The sequence below is a fragment of the Colletotrichum chrysophilum genome, assembly GCF_026319265.1.
Source record: "Colletotrichum chrysophilum strain AFK26 chromosome Unknown scaffold_10, whole genome shotgun sequence".
Lineage (NCBI taxonomy): Eukaryota > Fungi > Ascomycota > Sordariomycetes > Glomerellales > Glomerellaceae > Colletotrichum > Colletotrichum chrysophilum.
Genome location: NW_026517297.1, coordinates 116,971 through 139,629, shown reverse-complemented (window position 1 = coordinate 139,629; position 22,659 = coordinate 116,971). Strand labels below are relative to the sequence as shown.

The window sequence follows — 22,659 nt, the reverse complement described above, 5'->3', positions numbered from 1 at the left end:
TGAATAGGGTTTAGAGAGTCATCCTACATAGGAAAGTTCATTGTCTCAGCTTTTTGCAATTGTTCCCGTGACACCTACTCATTAATGAAGAAGTTGCAGTGAAGGTCGCAGCACTGAACCAATTAAATGTGAAATCTACCAAGGCGGGCATCACATCCCTGCACCCCTTGCACAATGTAGGCCCTGTCCAGACTAGCCCAGCTAGGAAGCTGGGATCGAGGGTCCCGTCTTGGCTCAGGCGTGCCCTGCATTTCGTGTTGGTACTTCAACAAGGGCTACCAGCTGTATTCACGCCACGGCGGAACACTTGTTTGGTCTTTCTCTTTCACTTTTTCCTCCCTCTGCGCATTCTTGACTGCTGTGCTGTGTTGCCGACATCAACAACCGCGCTGCGATGAATGCATCGGCGCATTTCGATGCCTTCGGGCCGCAATTGACAGGACAATTCGACTTCACGCTTTATTTTGAACAAGCAATTCTGTCCATCATCCCGTCCGCGCTCTTCTTGGCGATCCTTCCCTGCCGGGTCACATGGCTGTTGCGGAGACATTCGATCCCGCCCAGCGGATGGCTTCTCTTGGCAAAGCTTGTACGTGACATGGCCACAAAAAAGTTGAAGAACCACATCTAAGATCTCCCTCCAGGCTGCTAGCACAGTTCATCTATCCCTCCAAGCGACTCTCTTGGCACTATGGGCACTTCCGACCACAATCAGAACTCCAGCCTCGTTAGCAGCAGCTATTTTAGCCCTGGTCAACTCGATATTTCTCATTGGCTTGATCTATGTGGAGCATGGCCGCTCAACTAGGCCGTCTAAGCTCCTCAGCATCTATTTGTTTATCTCAGCTTTGGTGGACATGGCTCAAGCGAGATCGCTCTTTCTGCAACAGCCCAACACGAGTGGAAGAATTGGTGCTGTGTTTGCAGTGTCTCTGGCCATGAAGCTTCTTCTTGTCTTGCTGGAAGAAATACCAAAGTCAGGTTTACCGGAGCCTTCATCAAAGGAAGAGATCAGCGGGCCGATTAACAGATCTGTATTCGGCTGGTTGAACCCTTTATTCCTCCGAGGTTCCAGGGGCACGTTACATGTTGGAGATCTCGGAAACATCGATCGCAAGTTTGACTCCGCTCGGCTGCTGTCTAAGCTAAGCTCCTCGTGGGATAGCAGCGATAGATCTGCCAAATATGCCCTGCTCAAATCCACGCTCTCCGCTTTCAGAACGGGTTACCTGGCCCCGATTCTTCCGCGATTGTGTTTGGCAGCTTTCAACTTTTCCCAACCTTTTCTGATTAAAAGGATCATTGAGTTCGTGGGGGAATCTAGAGACATGCAGTCTCGCGAAGTTGCAGGAGGACTTATTGGAGCTGCTTTGCTGGTTTATTTGGGGCTAGCAGTCAGTGTCCCCATATTCTCTCCCACTGTAGCGAGTGGTGTACTGATTTCTTAGATCTCCAAAGGCGTTTACAACCATGCCGTGTACCAACTCACGACCACGCTTCGAGGCGGATTGGTTTCTATCATCTTTAGAAAGTCTCTTGGACTGGACGCCAGAACAGCTAGCCAAGAAAAGGCTGTTACTCTCATGAGCACCGACATTGACGCAATCGCCAGTGGAGTCAAAGATCTGCATGAGATTTGGGCTAGCGTGCTCGAGCTAGGCATAGCTGTCTATCTACTGCATTTGCAAATCGGCGCCGCGTGCTTTGTCGTCATGATTCCAGCCGTTGGTAAGTGGTCTTTGTATCCCCCCTATGCCGTTTTGACTCTGTGACTGACAGATGAACAGTGTGCAGCTTTATCACAGAGAGGGCCACTGATGGCATTGGTCCTGCCCGGATGATGTGGAACGAGGGTGTCCAGGAACGCGTTTCCACAACTTCTTCAATGCTTTCTCAGATCAAGGGTATCAAGATGATGGGTCTCACCGACTACTTTGCCACCATGGTGCAGCAACTCAGGGTTGCAGAACTTGACATGTCTAAGAAGTTCAGGATGTTTATCGTGCGGATCATTCTCATCTGTGAGGCCCCGGCTTCGCAAACTCCACCATTCACTCGCATCTGACACTTCCAACAGCGAATCTCTCGGATCAGATGACCCCAGCCGTGGTCGTGACGGCTGCAGTCTTCTGGACTCGGGCGGATGGCTTCACCATATCCCAGGCCTTCACATCTCTCGCCATTGTGGCCTTGGTGTCTACACCCCTGGCTAACCTCATTGGCTCTTACCCGACTTTTGTGTCCTCTGTCGCCTGTTTCGGTCGCATCCAAGAATTTCTCGTACAAGACGAGCGCAGACCCGAACAAGTGCAAGACACTGACGCCTCCGAGAGGAAAGCTTCCGTGAGCACCACTTCGATCCCCGATACCACGTCGCACACGACCTCAAAACACCGCGCCATAGAAATGAAGGAGATGCATGCGCCACAATCTTCAGAGAAGTCCGGCGTTGCTATCAGTCTCGAGAACGTGAATGTCGGCGTCGAGGGAAAAGACGAGCCAATCCTCCGAGACATCATGCTGTCCGTTCCAAGAGCCAAATACACAGAGGTCACTGGCGTCGTGGGATGTGGAAAGTCCACGTTACTGAAGACCATCCTTGGAGAACTTCCTTTGATCAGTGGTAGCATCCGGTTTGCACAGCTCAACATGTCGGTTGCTTTCTGTGAACAGTCAGCTTGGCTACGGAATATTTCCATCAAGGACAACATCGTTGGCCAAGAGCAATTTGAAGATGAGTGGTACGGACGTGTTCTTTTCGCCTGCGACCTAAAGCAAGATATTTCTAGACTACCAAAGGGAGACGACACGCTTGTTGGTAGCGGAGGCATTACACTCAGTGGTGGGCAGAAGCAAAGAGTTGTAAGTACCGTCAATTCCTAAGTGGAGAACCCTGTTCACTGAGAACGTCTTATCCAGGCGCTTGCGAGAGCTGTCTTTGCGAGACGGTCTATCGTTCTTCTAGATGACCCTTTTAATGCTCTCGACGCTGAGACCCGAACGAAAGTTTTCAGCCGTCTACTTGGTGAGGAGGGCCTTCTGCGGAAAGGCGATACCACTGTGATCCACGCCACCCCCGCCGGTAAGTTGGCTTGCCTGCTCACTGTCGGCAACCACCACCGTTGTTGTCATCCCGTGAGCACTTCAACTGACAAGATTCCACTAGGCCCACGAAAGACAACTGCCGACAACGTTATACTTCTCAGTAAGACGGGGTCTGTTGAACAAGCAGGACCTTCGATCAGTCTTGTCACGGCATTCAAGGACGTCGATGTTGAGCCTCAGCCTGAAGATAGAATTCAACAGAATGAAGATATAAGTGCGGCGGGCAAGACATCAGAAACCAAGGACGAAGAAGCTACTCAGCGGCAATCGGGCGACTTCTCGCTCTACAAATTCTACCTTCGATCCATAGGCCCGGCCCTAACCATCACATTCATTCTTGCTGCGGCCACGTACATCTTTCTGGGCTTCATGCCAAATATCTGGCTCAGAATTTGGACCGAGCGCGGAACCAACGATGGAAGCCGCGGCGCTTACTTCGGCGCCTATCTGGCATTTTGTATCGGAACCGTCCTGTTCTCGGGACTGGCCATTGGGCTGTTTTTCGTCGTCGTCATCCCCCACTCAGCCACAAGGCTTCACTGGCAACTTCTCGACTCTGTTCTCAAGGCTCCTCTGTGGTTCTTCACAACAGTGGACAGCGGCGTCACTCTGAACCGCTTCAGTCAGGACATGACGCTTGTCGACCAGACTCTACCTACGGCCTTTTTCGAGGTTGTGCTCGACACTCTGGTCGCTATCGCTTCTACAGCACTTATCGCCTCAGGTGCCCAGTACTTCGCAGCTATCATTCCGTTTTGTGTCTTGCCCTTGTACTTCCTACAAAAGTTCTATCTCAAGACATCGCGGCAGATGCGTCATCTTGATCTCGAGTCAAAGTCCCCTCTTTACACTCACTTTACAGAGACACTCAACGGTGTCGTGACCATCCGCGCCTTTGGGTGGCAGCAGGAATTTGTCAAAGAACAACTCCGTCTACTTGACATTTCTCAGAGACCTTACTATCTCCTGTTCTGTATCCAAAGATGGCTAGCAATTATGTTGGACCTGTTCGTGGCGGTGATCGCCACCGTTCTGGTGAGAATGCCGCTTCTGTTCTGCAGTGTTCGGACGTGCTGACTAGTCCCAGGTTGCCTTCGCTGTCAAACTCACCAACACTACAAGCGGCGGTGCCATTGGTCTGTCCATGGTCAGTCTCATGGGCCTGAACTCTAGCTTGTCGCGGCTGATCAGCTCTTGGACAAACTTGGAGACTTCTCTCGGCGCAATCGCCCGGTTGCGTGATTTTGTCCGCGATACTCCTCAAGAAGACAGCGTCGATACCCAGAGTCTGCCTCCGGTCCCTCAGGGGTGGCCATCTCCTGGTGCAATTGATTTCAAGAGTATAGACGCTAGATACAAGTATTTCCCCCCATCCCATACCCTACATTTAGTGAAAGGGGTTGGTGCTAATTATTGCGAAGGACCGATGATGAGATTATTCTCCGCGAACTTTCCCTGAGCATCAAGCCTGGCCAGAAGGTCGGCATATGTGGACGCACAGGAAGGTAAGTCATCTCTCTGTATATACCAATTACGGGAACCACTACTCACGCTGGCCAATATAGCGGCAAAACATCTCTGCTTCTCACTCTCCTTCGTCTTCTCGAAACGCCGTCGGGATCCATCCAAATCGACGATGTCGATCTCTGCTCTCTCTCGCGCAAAGCAATCCGACCACTTTTCATCACTCTGCCTCAAGATCCAGTGACCCTTCCTGGGAGCGTCCGAACCAACCTTGACCCGAACGCATCCTTCGATGGAGAATCAGGAGACAAAGCACTTGTGGAGGCACTGGAGAAGACGTTTCTTTGGGACGATGTCATCAAGTCTCGCGGCGGATTGGACGCTGAATTCGCTGAGTTGGGTCTGTCCCACGGCCAACAGCAGTTGTTCGCTCTGGCTCGCGCCATCTTGCACAAAGACCAGAGTAAGGTCGTGCTGCTGGATGAAGCAACCAGCAGTGTCGATCACGGAACCGATAAAATGCTTCAAAAGGTACTCAGGAAGGAGCTCGCTAGCCACACCATTCTAGCCGTGGCGCACAGGCTCGACACCATTGAGGACTATGATGTTGTAGTGGTGATGGACAACGGTAGGATCGTAGAGGTAGGCAATCCGAGACAGCTTCGAGAGCAAACCGGATCAGCCTTCCAACGTCTCAATGTGTATTAATCATACCAAAATGTGGGCTGGCTGAAGTTCGTATTGATAGCTGTCTTCAGAGATGACTCACTCGTCTATATGACCACCGTGAGAAGTCTAGCTGTTATGGAAATTCTCCTGGCTCTATTCTTAGGACATTTGAAACGGACGAGCTAGGAGTAATACGATAGATAGCACTACAGTAGAAAATATATAGAAGATTGATGTGCAATTGCAAGTCATTAGTCGATCGCCGGCGCATGGGGGAGCCGTGGCGGCTATCACTTTTCAATGTATGCGCCTTCTTGTGGATCAGGGTTTTGCCAAGTGCTGGCATCGAAGTTGAGGAAGTTCAACTGTAATTATGAAGGAGAATTTTCGTAGATAAGATGCCGAAAGAAATGAAACATTAAGAAGTGGGCTGCCTTTGGATTGGGAAGCTTCGGTGGTGTTGATCTGTTGAGTCATAACCGCAAATTTCCCTCGCCCAGACTCTTGGTGATCGTTTCCAGGTTAATCTTAGCCAGGGGGTACCGGACTCCGGAGCCATTCCGACGCAGCGGACCCGTTCCGAAACTACATCCTTACATAGGACAGTACTACGGCAGCTTTTATCTCTGCATCTACCCACTGGCAGATTCCCTGTCGAATCCTACGCAAGCTATGATCGGGAAGTTTTTCTTCCCGGTCAACGAAACGCCATGAAGTGAGTCGGTAGCAATGAGTCACAAAGGTCAATGCTTGGAGAGTTGCCGTAAGATGTGTAGAAGCTGTTCCATCATCGACACGTTCGCCCAAAAGACTAGAAGATACATACTCCCGTCCTTACACTTCAAATCTCTTTGCATTCCAGCCTCAAGTTTTCAATTCTTTTGCCTCCTACGATCCAACGAATCGCGTAGACTAGAATACGGGAACAATGACGAGCATCAATGGATCGGATTCTCATGGCCTAACGCATGCCCCTAACGAGTCGGCACCACGCGAGATCTACAATCGACCAGTCGAGAGCTTCCTGAGCAATGTTTCGAGGTTTAAGTTGATTGAGACAACACTTCGCGAGGGAGAGCAATTCGCGAATGCTTTCTTCGATACAGGTTTGTCTTGCCTGCCCCTGATCTTGCTCCCACGTTCTGTCAAGGCCTGCACGGATACAAATTCCCTTCATGGATAGCAGCTAACCAGTTTACCTAAGAAACCAAGATCAAGATGCAAGAGCCCCCGATCGGAACTGCTTGACCAAACGAACGATTCAGAACATTAGCTGACATGAGGACAGAGCCAAGAAGCTTGATGAGTTTGGAGTGGATTACATTGAGCTTACAACTCCGGTCGCATCTCCACAGTCACGCAAGGACTGCGAGCTTATATGCGGACTTGGTCTCAAGGCACGACCCTCTATGCGCTTTTCTCCAAACTTCTTTTTCGTCATTCCTGATTGACACGCTTTTCAGGCCAAGATTCTAGCACACGTGCGATGCCATATGGATGATGTACGAGCGGCCGTAGAGTGCGGTGTTGACGGAGTGTAAGGCAACCCCACAGTCAATTCCCCGTCACTGGCAGCAGAGATTGATTGTTTGATGCAGCAACATCATGATGGGAACGTCGGCTCTCCTTCGCCAACATTCTCACGGCAAGGATGTTGCCCAAATCATCAAGGCAGCAATCGAAGTCATCGAATACGTCAAGTCCCAGGGCCTCGAGGTCAGATTTTCCACTGAAGACTCTTTCCGATCCAATCTCGTCGACATTCTTTCCGTCTACAAGACCGTGGACAAGATTGGGGTCAATCGCGTAGGAGTTGCGGACACCATTGGTTGCGCCAACCCGCGTCAGGTCTACGATCTAATACAAACCCTTCGAGGGGTTGTCTGTGAGTCATCGCCCCCAAACACCGCTCCCAAACACCAGCTTCCTCAAAACAGCAAGAACAAAAGAAAAGGAACGTGAAATATGACACAGCATTTTCTGACTTTTCAATACCTAACCAGCATGCGACATTGAAACCCATTTCCACGATGACACCGGCTGCGCTACCGCGAACGCGTACACTGCCCTCGAGGCAGGTGCCACACACATCGACGTCACAGTGCTCGGTATCGGCGAGCGTAATGGTATTACGCCCCTCGGTGGCTTCATGGCGCGCATGATTGTCCAGAACCGCGAATACGTCACTAGCAAGTACAAGCTGCACATGATCAAGGAGCTGGAAGACATGGTCGCCGAAGCTGTGCAGATCAACACGCCCTTCAACAACCCCATCACTGGATTCTGTGCATTTACGCACAAGTCCGGTTATCACGCCAAGGGGGTCTTGAGTCACCCGAGCAACTACGAGATCATCAATCCCGAAGACTTTGGGATGACGCGATACGTCCACTTCGAGTCAAGACTGACGGGCTGGCATGCAGTCAAGACCCGAGTGAGCCAGCTTGGTCTGGACATGCCGGACGATCAAGTCAGAATTGTGTAAGTACTGGTTCAATAGGAACTCTGTTGGTCAAGTCTCTAGGCACGTTTTCTGACATCAAATTTTAGAACGGAGAAGATCAAGACGCTGGCTGACATTCGACCATTGGCTATCGAGGATGTGGATTCTATCATTCGAAGTTTCCATGCAGGTCAATCGCGAGACCAATAGTTATTGTAATTTGCAGGGCCTGGCTTGGATTTATACATCTGTAGAGATAGGGTGATAGAGATTAAATAAATCTCCAGCTCTCAGTCTTCCGTAGATGGATGGTCTGCATCCCACATGCTGCAGGAGCTTATTGAGCGGGATCGACGGCCTTGTAAGTAGAGTCGACAGAAACTTCATCAAACCAGATTTGTCGAAATGCCTGGCTCCCAACCATCTTCTTATCATCATGCCAGCTGTTTGCGTATAAGCCGACACGGAATGCGAATTTGCTGTTGTCGTTGCTAATCGTTGTAGCAACATCGTACTTCTCAAGCACCTTGGCCCCATCGAACCAGATCTTGTAGAAGCCCGTGTTGTCGCTATTCCATCGCGCCTGAATGACGACCGTGTGCCATGCTCCAGCAGAGACGGTGGCAAGGTTGCCAAACTCAGAAAAGTTGCGGATGCAGTTCGGACTGGTGTATTGTCCGCTGACAATGCGTGTTGTGAGTTGAGTGCCCTTGAGCCAGAGCATGGACGAGGGCATCCAGTCGTCATCGCCGCAACCAGCGCCGGGACGATTGGCAATGAACTGAGCGATGTTGTAAGACTGCGTCCCTTCGAAAGACCAGCTCTCCGACAAGCGAAAAGCGAAGCCGTAGAAGCGCTCGTCGCCACGAGTATAGCCGTTCGAGACGTCTACCTCGGAGTGGTATCGGCCGGTATAAGACGCGTCGTAGGTTTGCGTCATCTTGAGGGCTGTGGTACCTTTGTATACGACGTTGGTGACTTGTTGAACTGTCCCATCATGCTCTGCGCGAGAGGCGTCCCAGTTGCCAGGCAGAGTGCCGGGGTTGTAGAAAGGGTATGTGGCTTGGACAGCGAAGGGGAGAAGGGCCAAAGCACTGGCAGCGAGAGACTTGGGAGTGATCATGATGGAAAGAATGGTTTTGCTTTAGGGTTGATCAGGATGTCTTACGAAGTGGCCTAGATGGTACTTTATACGTTCATTTAGCGTCTGACTTCGGAAGACATCGAGACAGTTGAGCCCATCAGAGAGAGACAAAGATCCATGTACTACGGTATATTGCCCGAGGACTCGAGACCACCGATTTCGTCATTGAGTACCAGTCTTACTGAATGTTCCATTTCATCGGAAAGGTTCGTCAACTCGAAGACAGTTTCAGGCTTTCAATCAAGCGCCGGTACCTGTGTCGCCAGTTGAGCCTGCCATGCATGGTGCATGCACTGAATGTGTATGGGCTATTATTCAGCCATCTTACTTGCATCAGTCAATGAAAGGAAATCAAGTGTCATGAGACTTCATTCGGTCAAGCATGGCGCAAGAAAATTCGATAGTGCTACTCTATTTGACTCACGTCATTGGACAGGGAACGCTGATAATTGTTTGTGATTGCTACCCGTCCAAATCAGGCAGGTCAATACCCGTGCATAGGCTACTCGACCTCCATACGAGACATGCTGCTGTCCTAGACTTCAGCTGGGCTGCATGTCTCCGCCTGCTGCAACGCTACGCCAGTCAGCAACAAAGACTATCTTCTCCGGACAGGATTCCGGAAGTGGGACCGGCCACGGCACCGAGTGGAACCCGGGGAAGGAGATGTACATGCGGGGTCTACGTCAGGATTACATAAGCCATTAAATATTTTCGCGGCAGCAGACTCATCACTCCCTCAGAAATACATCTAACCAGCCGGCGACATCAAGACTCACCAGCATGTCATCCGCGAACACGAAAACGGCCCCGGCCGCTCTGGCTCTTCCCCCGAACGTATCAATATTTACGCCGAAGGATGCAAGCGTGACAAAGAACCTTCTGAACGGCAAGGTCTTCACCCGCCTTACAATCACGGACAAGACACAACCGGCACAAATCTCGGCGGCGCTGAAGAAGGCAAAAATCAGCGAAACCTTCTGCCTCACCCACCAAAACGTCATCTTGATTTTCGATCAGGATCAAGATACTCACCATGAGCATTTCCGGGTCGTATGCTTGGCTCTGAGAGATGCGGACATCGGATTGAGCGTTTCTGGATGCATTCACGACGCTCCGGAGGTCTTGCAGGCTGGGTTTCAACTGGACACACTGAACTCAAACTCAATCCTGGTCATTGATTTGATGCATGACGACGACGATGATGATGATTCGGACGATGAAGAGGCCAGCCTCGCTGCCTTGATGAACGGAGAGTCTAGCACGACGACATCTTGAGGCGTGCGCTACCGACAACAGCCCTGGCGGGGCCTTATAGTTTTATGGAAATGATTATCAAGAAGGGAAGCAGTTGTCAGGCCGTCAACCGGAATGATGGGATTTTCTACGGCGAGGCGGTGGTCTTGACTTTTCAATGACCTCCGAAGAGGTTTGTGTATTAATAATTCACCTTTCACGCAAATAATCACAAATCATCCAACATTTTCTTGGTGCTTTTGCTAAGTAGACACTCTTTATGGCGTGAGTCTTAAATACTGGTGTAAAAGAGGCCTATAGCTCACCAGGCTGCTCATTGACTCTCGAATTTCATATTCCCTCTACTCAATGTGATAAAAGAGGAAATTCCTTTCACCTGTCAATATCCTTACGCCCAGTCTAGACTTCAATAAATCGCGCCATCCAGGTATTAGTAATTTGCTTGGCTTCGTCTACTAGACCCATATCTAGAAGCAATTGAACGGTTCCCCTGAGAGCACTCTCGAGGGCACTGAAAGTCCAGGTGTGCATGAAAGTAGCTGCTTCGCCGATAAACACAGTTTTGAACTGCGTTTGGTAGAAAGCGGGAAGGTAAAGATCTTGCTGCGAGAAGATCTGCATGGTGAAGGCTCCTGCATGGTGTTCATCCTGTTCCCAGCAGTGCCGAGCGGAAATGCCCGTCCAGTTTTCCTCAACGACATCGCCGTGGACTTGGATAAGAGCCCGTTTGATGTAGGCAAGGTGCTCCTGTTCAGACATGGAGCAAGCGACGGTAGCCTCGTAGTCTGAGAGGTACGATGCTAGCATAGTACCTGGTCCAGTGGCGTTCAGGTCCCACGAAGGATAGCACACCTGGCCGAGCTGAGGCTTAGTGAGACGGGTGCAGCCGCCGAAAATGGGCTTCTCGAGGTGTTCCCAGAATCGAGTCTTGAACTGAACAGCAACCTTGACAGCGTTACCGAACAGGGTTCGATCAACCGCGCGCTTCAGAAGGCTTGAGTAGGGTGGCAGATCCCAGAACTTTAACAAGTTAAGTGGGACACTGTTCATTACGTAGTCGAAGGTCTCGACTTCTTCAGGGGTCTCGAAAGGCTCGGCTCCAGTGGGTTTCCAGGTGACAGAAACAGTCTTGTTTTCGTTGTAGTGCAGACCATTAACCTTGGCCCCGTACTGGATTCTGCCCTTCATCAGAGGCTCAAAAGCGGCCGGCAATCTACTGAGCCCGCCCTTGACAGTAACCCACTTGGTGGCGAGAAAGTAAACGGTTTCGTATTCCCACATGGGCCAGTAGATGTGGGATGGTGAAACCTCATCAGTGGTGTTGAGGTCCGTTTTGATGACGTCCCGCAGGTAGGAGACTTCCGAATAATCGAACATGCCGTCTTCCTTAGCTTGCTTATAAGCTGCGAAAATGTTCGTAGCGTACATGCGAATTCGTTCGGCGTCGAGGCCCTTGAACTTGTCGAGAGCAGCAATGGCCTCGGCAGCAGCAGTGGCGTTACTATAGACGGTAGGGTTTGCGTAGGCTGGGTCGGTTGCCACCTCAGTCTTCCCGGGGAACGTTCCATCAGGACGTCGAAACGGAGAATCAACAGGGGTGTTGGGAGAGCTTTGGATCCAATCCCAAAACTTGACTTGCACTGACTCATTGCCAGCGTTGAGCTCGTTGAGTACGTCGGCCAGCTGGAAAACGATGCGTTGATCATTGAATGGGAAGGTCTCGTTGGTCTCGGAGTCTGTGATCTCGACCGGGAAACGCATAGGCCCAAGCTCGTGATATTGACCTTCCTCGGGGAAGGTACCGTTGAGATAGATAGTCCTGAAGCGGCCGCCGAGACGCTCAGATGACTCCAAGATTTTCCAATTGTGAATACCAACAGAGTCCAGGAGTAGCTATGATCCAAACAGGTCAGTCCATGCACCCAAAAATCAAGGGAGCCGACAACTTAGACTTACAGACGACATCAGTCCAGACATACCGGCACCGAGAATACCGAACGACTTGTTCTTTGCCGCGGCGACAAATGCCTCATCAGGCTGTTTCTGCTCCAGGTAGGCCACGCCGTTGAACCACATGCTGTCGTCTCCTCCCACGTCTGCGAACGATCGTTTGGCGCTTCGTCGAGCCATGCGCTTGGTGACTGGAAGATCCTCGGATTGCCCCACTAGCTCACCATTGAGGAACGCACGAAGACACCCGCCATCCGTGTCGGTGGGTGTCAACCAGACAAACTTGGTTGGCCGCCTGTCCTCATGGTCCATGTGGCGCGCAGCTAGAGGATGGTCACCGACATGAGTTGTGCCGAGACGCTGCTTCGCGTCCGAGACGACGGCAGCACCGTCGCATGAGTCGTAGGTGATCGTGATTTCACCATCTGCACTGCCGCCATACTCAATAACGACGTTATGAGCACTTCCTGGGCTGACCTCCGAAGGGGACAGGAACGTCACAGAAGGCTGATCCAGCGGCTTTGCCTCTGCCAAAGAACGCAAACCTCCCAGGAGGGGAATCAAGTGAATCGAGGACCGCATGGTTGACTCCTACAGGCGATGGGGTGCACAAAGAGTTCAAGACATTATGAACGTGACAGAGGCTCCCTTATAGAGGGGTGTGTCGTCCGCGTAGAGTGGTTCTCGGAAAATGGCTCAATCAGAGCGTAATCCGGCTTGGTTCCAATGCCAAGGAAAGTTTACCGATATCGCCTGTCCGGACGTTCGTCATGGCCAGGAAACGGGTTGCTTCAGTCCAAAATGTGTCATGGGCATGACCACTCGAGCAACAATGTGGGCTACTCCATACCAGATAAGACCGCATCACACCCCATGCAAACAATATCGGCAGAGTAGCGATGTTCTTGTTTGTCGGTGAAGAAAAAAGCGTTCAGTTTTCCGTCCGGATCATGGGTCTAGATGTTGCCAAGAAGCTAAAGAGAGATGAGGATCGGTTGATAAGGCAGTGTGCAGCAAAAATGGAGATGAGAGCTGCAATTGATAGGTTTGTGTCTGTGCAGATAAGAAAGACGTGATAGGTAGGTAAACAAATAGCCGACGCCAAGCAAGAAAAGAGACCCTTGTCGTTTCCCCGCATTGGCAAGACGTTCAGCAATGAAGGCGGTTGAGCCTCTGTGATGTGGTCAGTTGTTCCAAGCAGGAGAAAAATGCGAAGTTCACTTCATGGGGGGGTCATGATGGTCGCAATCCTGAACTTCCGGCTTGCCCTTTGCTGTGTTGCGTCCTTCAGGCATTGGTATGGCCTCCCAAAGCTGACTTCCACGAGTTGGAGCCAAACTGGTATAACGCCTCGGGCCCAAAGACCGTCTCAGTAGCCAGGTAGTTGTTTGTCGAACGTGAGGAGATTGGAAGTGTTGAAGGGTATCTGGTTCACGGTGAGGACTTACCTACCTCACTTTCAGTTGCTGGACTGGATCCATTCAACCCATGGAAGCATGCGATAAAGACATCAAAGGTTTCGATCGTCTGCGGGAAGGATATTAAGGAAAACTTGAGTATCTTCGCCAGTCTTCCCACTTTTCGTATCAACTATTAGGCTTTCTATATGTTGCAAGTTCTCGGTTATAACACATAGGGTTGATTTCGGTGTACCGCTCTCCGGCCGGTCCGTTGTACGCCACTTCTCACTATACTGGGAGACGTCGTTGGGCAATCTGAAGTCTTCTCGCCGGACCGATGGCGATCAATCGAATCGACATCCGGAAAGAGTTCCTTTGCAGCTGCTTCTAGATCATGTCGAGGAATCGTTTGACCAATAACTTCCTTGGTGAAAGCCTCACTTTTCACCTCGGGGATATCAAGTAACGAGGCATCAGATGATTCGATCTTGATCGTTCTGTTGGTGCTACTGCAAGCCAGCTGTGCAAGCCGCTCCTTCTTCTTGCGACTCTTCAGAGTTTCGGTGAAAATGTATTCCGTATTGGCGCTGATCAATCGTCGGTTCGCCTTGGCCAAAGACTCCATAGCAGCTTCGTACTTTGTGCGAAAGGGGATGAAGCGTTTCTCTGCTTTGCTGAAAAGCATGTCGGACTTCTCTTTGCGCTTCCTGACCCTTTCGCATTGCTTGTACAACTTTCCCCCTAGCGTCTTGGCCTCGTCGAAGTCCAGATAGACGCCCAAGTGAATCTCGTTCCTGTCGCGCGTGTCTTTCACCGAATAAAATTTTGCCATCTCTTCGAAATGTTTGGGCTTCATCTCATCGAGGCGTCGCTGCATTTTGTCTTTCTCTGCAACGGCGACATCAACCTCTTCAGCGAGGTCACAGAGGAACTCGTCGACGACCCAGTGAGCGGTTCCCGCGAGTTTGCCGCAGGCGTCGCACGCGACTCTGGTCATTGTTCGCATATCATCCATCTAATTTCTTAGCATTGATTTAGAACTCCGGCTTATTTGGCTTACATTGAGGCCGATCGCATGAGATTCTGGAGTATGGAGGTCGTGGAGGAAGTAGGTGATTGAGAGAATTGCAAGATGGGAACAGTGGACGCGTCGCGTTCAATGCCGGGGCAGGTCGTTCAGCGCGTTCAGGGGGCGCTAGAATGTACCCGCCTATCTCAAGCATGTGTAGGCCGCCATTGATGTTGAACCACCAAATCATTGGTGCTCACGATCAATGATTTATCTCAAAGAGAGACATAGATAGTTTTTCATTTGATGTTTCATTAACATTATGCCCTGATTCCGGTGAACCTGTTTGTTGAATAGCTCAGAGTGATACTTATAGATGAACTTTTGTTGACCGGCACACGCTACTAAGACGGTATTGTCTGCAAGGCATTTCAGTGCAGCAAATTTGGCATTATGAACGATAGACTAACATTCGTCGCGACGAGTTTCTTACAGACTCATATAAAACAATCCTTCGTATCAAAAAACATATTCCACTCTTCGTACATATTTTGACAAACTTGATGTCGCCAGGTTTCACAAATGCCCAACCCACATTTCACTCCTCGGCAATTCTAATGAGTTCAGACTGACCCGAAGTCTCAAACTTCCCATCCTGTAACAGCCATTTTATTCGTTTTGCATCTTTGTTACGTCCATTGTCCTTCCTCAGCGGTTTCTAAGCCTTCGCACACTCCTCCTCGCAATCTTGCGGCACCGCCTCCCCTAAGCACTCAACCTCTGGGCTCTTGACCAAGCGCTCCCTCACGCTCGCTGCTTCAAGTTTCTCCAATTCTGTTTCGGCCCCATTCCCTTCCGGCTGTTGCATCTGCCACTTCAGGATGTTGACCGCCGATCGGAAGTAGGGCTGGTGCCTAGCTGCGATGCTTCTCGTCCTGCTGGACCGCAAAGGCCTGACGGCAATGACTGACAGTCGAGTCAATGGCTGAGATGACGGCTCACTGACCAGCGAAGGAGTTCCAGTAGTCCCTTCAACGACGAGATGGGGCATCTCGGATAGTGAGCACGACACTGACATGGCCTCCACCTGCTCAGTCTGGCTCGAAGTGGATGCGAATTCTGGCGGCGGCGTCCGGTAGTCCTCACACACGCACGCGTCCCAATCTCCGACTGGTAGCACACGATGCTGTTCCGCCTCGCGTTTAAATATCGACGCGGCATTAGATAGACGGACCGTTGAACGCGAAAGGTAACGATGAGTTTTGTTGGCTTTCTCATCGATTTCAGCCTTGTCTAGCCAGGCCTTTTTCACTCGACGCTGGGCCCTCTCCAGACGTTCCTCGCATGCCTGCAGGCAGACGATAATTTGTTTGAGAGCCACTTCAGCTGCGTCTCGCTCAGCTCTCAAATCTGCCAGCTGGGCATTGTGTGCCATGGAAATCGAGTGCGCCCTCTCCGAATTGATCTGAGCGGTCCATTTCTCCTCTTCCGCGCGATGGAGATCCTCGAGGGCGGAGTGGTATTTGGTGTTCTGTAGGCTATGGTTGTTGACATTTGTCACATACGAGGCGATTGTTACAGCGTCCATCTTGGCGGATGAAGTCTTGTTAGGGATCACTGAGATGTGAAGGCGCGTACCCTAGTTGAGGTTGTGAAAGAGAAATGGCTTTCCAAACGCGGGGACGAGAGGTGCAGCACTTTTTAGGAGGCACAGTCTTGACTGGGGATTGAAGCTGGATTCTCCAATCGGGCGGGCGTGATGTGGAATGTCGTGCCTCCTTACATGTAGGGAGGACATTGCAAACGCCTAGAGGTGGCTGGAATACCACCCAGCTCTTTGCAGTGCTGATATGCTGCAGTTGAAAGCCCACTTCAGAAGCAGCTATGCATCTGAATAGTGGTGTCTTGACTTGTTGGTTGTCTACATGACCTCCATGTTCCAAAAAAAAAAAAAAAAAAAAAAAAAAAAGAAACACTAAAAAAACAAAGCTCACTTTATTTAGGTGATCGTGATGGATTCTCATGAAACGCCTCCGAAATGAATATTCTTAAGCTGAGCCATCCATTGTTAGCCATCCCCTTCTCTCAGCTTCCGCCCTGGGCATGACCTCCATGATCCCCCACCGCGTGTCGATGGATTCAAAGGGCTTGGCTGCCTGTCTAGGCCCGTACCCAAACATATTCAACAAGTCATCCTTGTGAGATTCATTGAATTCCCGGCTGTCATCGTCATGAGATCCTGCCATGAACTTTGCCCACACATCTTCCGGGTCCATCCTGACGAGATACCTTGTGTTGCCGACTTCGATAACAGTATCATCATCTAGCTTCGAGATTTTGATATCCTCTTCATCCCAAGACGGCAGTTCCCCGCAAGAATGCACAAGCGGCTCGACTTTCGGGGGCAAGTCCTTCTTGGTCGGGTAAGGCCGATGCCTCTTCACCCTCTTGTCGATGCGGTTCGGACCGGCCGCGATCAGGCTCGGAAGCGCCCTCTCGCCGACGGGGCCTGCCACATTGCGCGCCCTATCGCCAAACTCATAAACACGCTCCTTCTCCCAGTCGATGACAGGACGCGGCCCCTTCGCCAGCTGCGCGGCGTTGGTGTTGGCGTCGTGCATGACTTCGACGGCGCTCCAGTACTCGTCGCTCGCTGGCCGCACCCGCCGTTCAGCAACCTCAACTCGTTCCTTCAGCTGTTTGAGCTTCTTCTGTGCGCGCTTTTGTCGGTGCTCTGCCAGCTCCAGGACCTTGCGAGCGGCATCGACCTCGTTCTGGGCGCGGTATACTTCCTCGCGGACATCTTCCAGGTCGTCCAAGGCGCCGCCACGCAGGGTCAAAATGTCGTCACAGGCGACCCTAAATCTCATGGTCCGGTCGGTCCAACGTTCCGCTTCAGTGAGGGCGCATGCGTGATTAGAGCCCGGCGCGTGATCGGCGTGGATTCGGGGTGGTTGCAGGGCGCTGTTGACGGTGGCTCGCCCATCTTGACGACAATGGAAGGAGAAATTTTGAGTTGGATATTTTATGATGTCTTGTGTGAAGAAGAATGAATAGACCGAAATCTTCTGGAGGAAAATGATTCGAGTCGGAGGCAGCTTAAATTAGGGGCGATATGGCACCGCGTAAATGACCGCACCCCACTCTTATCAGCGCAACGCGTCAAACTCATTGAGGTCAAACTCACTGGGCTCGACAGAGCATGAACCAGGGGGTAGTTAGTGACGACATGACCCCCGTCGTAAACCCAATGGATGATATATGACGCAGCAATGGTGGTCTTTCACCTTCCAGCATTGTTTCTGTATGCGCACTGGTTATTGACTTATTTCTCTATGAAAAACCCCTGCATGCTCTGTGTTTTGACCTCGACACAGCTCCCAGATTCAAGAAGCATCCGGGTGACTACTACATACCCTCCAATGGCAACAGGTCCATAAGCCATGGCGCCCATAATGGCTTCCCAAAAGCTTAGAAAACCATATGGGCCAACATAGTACCCGGTGGGCTGTTGGTATACATTGGCTGACTGGTTGCCAAATCGTCTCAGGGCTTGGCCGAGGACAAATCCAACTCCCAAGCCAAGAACCAGCCACATCATGACCCACACCCGCTGGAATGGTTCACTCTGCCCGGGCTGAAACCCAGAGAGACCGCCAACTAAAGCCAAGGGAACGATGAAGACGACCAAAGGCGCCAATAACTGTTCCTTCCATCTCCGGCAGAAAGAGACTATCCCGGACTTTGGGTCCTCGCGCACTTCCCTGGCGAGCAGCACAAATTCGTCTCTATACCAACGTAGGGTCCGGCGAAAGTCTTCCGTCCAGAGTATGTCGATAATAGGCCCCAGAATCATGCCACTAAGTGACTTGCGACTCCAAGTTGTCAAAACCGCATTGAGAGCCGACCGCTTGCGTGCCATTAGTGTCGTCTGTTCGGCGCCCTCCTGCTCGTGACAAAGTGCATAATCTTTGCACAACTGCTCTTCCCAATGATCTTCCAAGCGGCCCACAGTGCCGTCTACCTGCCACTGATCTTGCTCGGATGTATCCAAATTTTGACACCCGTCTCTCCGGGTGTGTTCCAAATCGCGTAGTGCCCGAGAGCTGACAATGTAGATCTTATCGTACTGTGGGCACATCGCGTTGCCAACGAGATTGATGAGGGACATCCATGCGAAAGGTATCACAGTCAAGCCGAATGCGGCATAACCGTAACGCTGGAGTTGGTCACCCCGTGTGCGGTATAGTGTTGAGACAGCGAATATCAACTGTATGATGGATGCAAGTACTCTGACTATATTGTAGCTGCAGGATAACGCGGTGGTTGACTTGGCTGGTTGAGGCTGTGTCCAGGGGAAGATGGTATTGGCTAGACGCCGATAGTGGTACCATGGCCGGTGGTCTATGGGCAAGTCGTCTTCTCCCACAAAAGTAGCATTCTGAGGAATTTGCATGAGGTGGTACCCTTCGGGCAGGTCACATAATCCGTGAATGTTGGAGTTCAGTAGACCTGTCATCCCTTTTGTTGAATTAGCTCCGAAACCATGTATGCTACATGCACAAAACACTTACAATTTGCCGTGCCATTCGACTGTCTTGAATCTTCGTGTACCGATGAATCCTCTAAAAGCTGCTTCTCTATGTTTTGATCTTGCTGAGTGCTTCGGGCTGCCATCGTAGCCGGCATCGCAGCCATTTGGATGCCCTCTGCTCCATCTGATACAGACGTCAGATATGGGCGGTGGTGATTGTCCTTGACCACTGCGTACAAGGCGCCGGCACGGGCTGCTGTCTGCAGGTCTGTAGGAGCGAATCTGGCAAGGCTTAGTATAGCCTTCAAACCGTTCCAGATGCCGGTGCCGGGAAGCAGAACAGCACCTATCATCGTCACCACAGTGATCAGAGTGCTCTGCCCGGGCCGCGTAGTAATGGTAGCGGCATGGGCGATGTAGTTGCCGAGATAAAAGACAACTACATCCGTCCATTTTGTCTCCCGGCAGAGCAGTTCACAGCTGCCCTGGTAGAAGAAGCCCGGTACGTTTGGGCATTCGGCGGTGCCGTTGCTAGTGTTTTGGGCTTGTACCTCTCTGATGGCTAACACGACGACTGCAATGAGACGCCACATGTTGTCAGCGGGCGGTGTTGTCGTAGCCTGCAATTGGATGGATGAAGGGAAGAAATCTCCTGAGAAGCAATTGCGGCGCGTAAATCCTTCAGAATCCACCCCTGCACTGCGAGTGCGGTGATCTGTTGGTTGTTGGACTGATGCCTAGCGGCTGCATGGATTGCCTCCACATTTCGTAATGAGCCAATCCCACCAGACGCTTCCAAGACTGGATTGAATCATTGTCACAATCCAGATCTGACAGCCTTGCAATCATTTGTCATTGGTGAGTGACAGAAGACTGAAATAGGTGAAGGTCCCTAGACGGATGATCCTGTATTGAGACCTCATTGATCGCTTGAAGATAAGCCCTGCCCCGCCACACAACCTTGGGTCTTAAAAAACATTGATGCACAACAGGAATTCAAGGATAAGTAACTGATGACCCCAAAATGTACCAGGAAGAAATGTCCGACATAAGTACTATGCTCTTTGATTAGATTGGTTTTGATTCAGAACTGGATATGTCGAGGGAAAGCCTAACCCTCTCGGTGCTACCAAATTGGAATTTAGACGCCGAGCCATCTAGGATTTGCAATTTCGCTCAGAATCATAAGGTCTGAGATATATACCTAACTTGAATGAAGAAAACGTATGTGTCTGTTGCTCTTCGAAATTCGCAGACGCGACCTTTGAGACCGTGGCACTTTAGTCAAGCGGCATCTTCTAAAATGATAGTGATTCATCAATTATCTCTTCGCAATACGAAAGCCTTCGGGGTATCCGAAGCAGCTTCGCACTTTGTCTGTTCGCAATTCGCATTGCAAACCTACGCTGACTCGTAAAGTCCATCTCGCGATGCGGCTCTATCACTGTCGGATAGCCTAAATCCTCGGTGAGTTTAACCCCTCTCAAAAGCCAAGCAATCCATGACGACCCGAACAGGAAGGTGCTTCCAGCCAACGCGGGGAAACCATTGTTCCCCCAACGACAAATGGCCAGAGTCTACCAGAAAGATGGTTTGTTTCGTGCAGGGATGCGCCGTCCTCCGCCAGCAGAGTTTCCCTCAATCCGTACACATTTCTTGATACACTCGTGGAAACTCTATACGGCGACAAGTACGACGCACTTTAACCGTATCTCTCTTTTCGCGCAGTTCCCAATTTTCCCCCTTCTTGTACCCCACAATCAACTCCACCACAGAAACGAGATAACGAAAACGAGCCGTCGATCTACTCTCTGCTTCAATCGTGACCTCAGGTGAAGGGAGACAGAGAGAGAGAGAGAGAAAGAAATTTGTGTCGTCGCGCGCACCGCCGCCGTGGTTGCTTGCCGCCGCATCATGGACACGGCGGAAGTGTCCGCCGGGCTCAGCACGGGAGCCCAGGCTGGCATCGGCATCGGGGTCGGCGTCGTGGTCATCGCGCTCGCGACGACTGCGTATGTTCGCCGGCGGAGGGCGAAGAGCAGGCGGAACAACACCGTCGTTCGGAGGGACGAGGAGGAGGAGGGGGATGAGTACGCGGAGATGGGTACTTTGAAGGGCGAGAGGCCGGTTATTTGCGAGGGCGGGACGTGCAGCAAAGTGAGAATGGTTGCGGCGTGAGGCTGCGTGACGAGGAATGCGATTCTTCACGGCTTGACGATGGTGTATTCGACACCGTGAGTACTCTTCTTTGACATCCCTTCATCGCGATTCGCTGTCTGACAACTGGCAAAGGCGAAATCTATGAGGGCGGGATGGAGTTTCTGGTTCTACAGAGGCTTAATCGCCTTGGGGCGCTTTCTCACGAATCTTACTGGGTCTTTGGGCTTGTTGCCACTTTGTAGAGGCGTTCAGGAGCAGACGGAGCGTCCGGACAGTGGTTTAGGGAGGTTTTTCTTCGGCAGGTAATGAGCGTATGTCCTATTTGGTTTTGTGTCCGGTCCAAATGTGACGGTGATGAGGCTCATGCCAATTAGGGTCGTCTGACTCGTGACTATCAAACAACAATCGGTATCCCACACCATGCATAGGAGTTGAACTATTGCGTCGTTGGCATCGAACGTGGTTTCTCACTCATGTGCAGCGGGGAAAACTGGTTCGACTTCGTCCAGTTTCACACATCAATTGTTGTTCTCTTTATAGGCTCGTTCTGGGTGAGTAGGCTTCTGTGGGGGTTCATGGAGAGCTAGCTGTGCCGTAGCTTGCATCTCTTCGCAATCCAAATGCAGAGGGCACTTGTTGGTTAGGAGAATTGCACCATAAGAAGCAAGCTGTCTCCCCAGTGATCAGAGAGGTGAGCTTTCACGGGGGGCAGCCTGAGAACAATCGAGACGAAGCTACATCTGAGGTCGCAATTGAAATGACCGCTGAAGGATGGAGTCGATCTTGTCGCAAGAGACCATAGTCGCCAGGCTTCAGGAATATTAAGTGGTTGGTTTTATTCCAAGCTGATGCTTCCTTCCTGGTCAGGGTGACATCGTGGGATAGATGCGACAGGAAGGTTACGTGCTCGCAGGACCGAACAAAACCAACATGAACGAGGATTAAATCTGGATGGCTGAAATACCACATCGCCGATTGTGTGGACAGGGATAGGAATGTCACCCGGCGGATTGCGGAATAGCTTCTTGGCCTGGCCTGGTGCAACGCTCGTCGATGCAGGCTCCCAGGCAACCATTGTTGGTGGCAGGTTGTGCCGATGGTGATGACGTCGCCTGAAAAAAAAAAAGCTCGGGCAGAATTCTAACGGCTGGCAGCCACGGCGATTGGTACCCGTCGTTCTATCAAATATTCCCGACCCAGAAGCTTATTAGCGCCGTGCGGCCTCAGCCGTGCCGGGTTTTTGCTGGGCGAGGACGAGCAAAGGAGGGAAAGCTGCGGAGATCAAACTGGATTTCGACGGGGTCGGTTACGAAGATTTTCGGCGGGAGTCTGGGGGGGGAAGAGGAGCATGGGCCAGATGTTATGGGGCCTCTGTCTGCATGTTTATTTCCTTCCATTGATGCTTCCATGACGAGAGAACAATTGCCCAGAACTCGAAATCACGGGACAATGACTCAACAAACAGAAGGAAAAGCTGATGCGAGACATATCGCAGATGGAAGAAGAAAGGAGGCGGGCCAATGC

The 22,659-nt window shown here is 51.2% G+C and overlaps 8 protein-coding genes across 8 annotated transcripts; 3 read left to right on the top strand and 5 right to left on the bottom strand.

The window, feature by feature from the left end:
• Nucleotides 1–1,583: 1,583 nt before the first annotated feature.
• COL26b_002078 (uncharacterized protein) lies at nt 1,584–5,277 on the top strand (the record flags this gene model as incomplete). Its single annotated transcript, XM_053175010.1, has 8 exons — nt 1,584–1,728; nt 1,788–2,021; nt 2,078–2,862; nt 2,920–3,082; nt 3,167–4,140; nt 4,193–4,464; nt 4,527–4,610; nt 4,671–5,277. The coding sequence occupies 8 exons, from the start codon at nt 1,584–1,586 to the stop codon at nt 5,275–5,277; spliced, it is 3,264 nt and encodes a 1,087-aa protein (XP_053040954.1).
• Nucleotides 5,278–6,843: 1,566 nt separating this feature from the next.
• LYS21 (homocitrate synthase lys21) lies at nt 6,844–7,891 on the top strand (the record flags this gene model as incomplete). Its single annotated transcript, XM_053175009.1, has 3 exons — nt 6,844–7,123; nt 7,242–7,719; nt 7,789–7,891. The coding sequence occupies 3 exons, from the start codon at nt 6,844–6,846 to the stop codon at nt 7,889–7,891; spliced, it is 861 nt and encodes a 286-aa protein (XP_053040953.1).
• Nucleotides 7,892–8,018: 127 nt separating this feature from the next.
• COL26b_002076 (uncharacterized protein) lies at nt 8,019–8,804 on the bottom strand (the record flags this gene model as incomplete). The annotated part of the gene is made up of 1 exon (XM_053175008.1): nt 8,019–8,804. The coding sequence occupies one exon, from the start codon at nt 8,802–8,804 to the stop codon at nt 8,019–8,021; it is 786 nt and encodes a 261-aa protein (XP_053040952.1).
• An 804-nt stretch (nt 8,805–9,608) lies between these two features.
• On the top strand, nt 9,609–10,103 carry COL26b_002075 (uncharacterized protein; the record flags this gene model as incomplete). Its single annotated transcript, XM_053175007.1, has 1 exon — nt 9,609–10,103. One exon carries the CDS (start codon nt 9,609–9,611, stop codon nt 10,101–10,103), a length of 495 nt encoding a protein of 164 aa, XP_053040951.1.
• A 378-nt stretch (nt 10,104–10,481) lies between these two features.
• Nucleotides 10,482–12,614, bottom strand: COL26b_002074 (uncharacterized protein; the record flags this gene model as incomplete). The annotated part of the gene is made up of 2 exons (XM_053175006.1): nt 10,482–11,975; nt 12,039–12,614. 2 exons carry the CDS (start codon nt 12,612–12,614, stop codon nt 10,482–10,484), a joined length of 2,070 nt encoding a protein of 689 aa, XP_053040950.1.
• A 1,041-nt stretch (nt 12,615–13,655) lies between these two features.
• Nucleotides 13,656–14,429, bottom strand: COL26b_002073 (uncharacterized protein; the record flags this gene model as incomplete). Its single annotated transcript, XM_053175005.1, has 1 exon — nt 13,656–14,429. The coding sequence occupies one exon, from the start codon at nt 14,427–14,429 to the stop codon at nt 13,656–13,658; it is 774 nt and encodes a 257-aa protein (XP_053040949.1).
• A 730-nt stretch (nt 14,430–15,159) lies between these two features.
• COL26b_002072 (uncharacterized protein) lies at nt 15,160–16,029 on the bottom strand (the record flags this gene model as incomplete). The annotated part of the gene is made up of 1 exon (XM_053175004.1): nt 15,160–16,029. One exon carries the CDS (start codon nt 16,027–16,029, stop codon nt 15,160–15,162), a length of 870 nt encoding a protein of 289 aa, XP_053040948.1.
• Nucleotides 16,030–16,489: 460 nt separating this feature from the next.
• On the bottom strand, nt 16,490–17,311 carry COL26b_002071 (uncharacterized protein; the record flags this gene model as incomplete). Its single annotated transcript, XM_053175003.1, has 1 exon — nt 16,490–17,311. One exon carries the CDS (start codon nt 17,309–17,311, stop codon nt 16,490–16,492), a length of 822 nt encoding a protein of 273 aa, XP_053040947.1.
• Nucleotides 17,312–22,659: the final 5,348 nt, after the last annotated feature.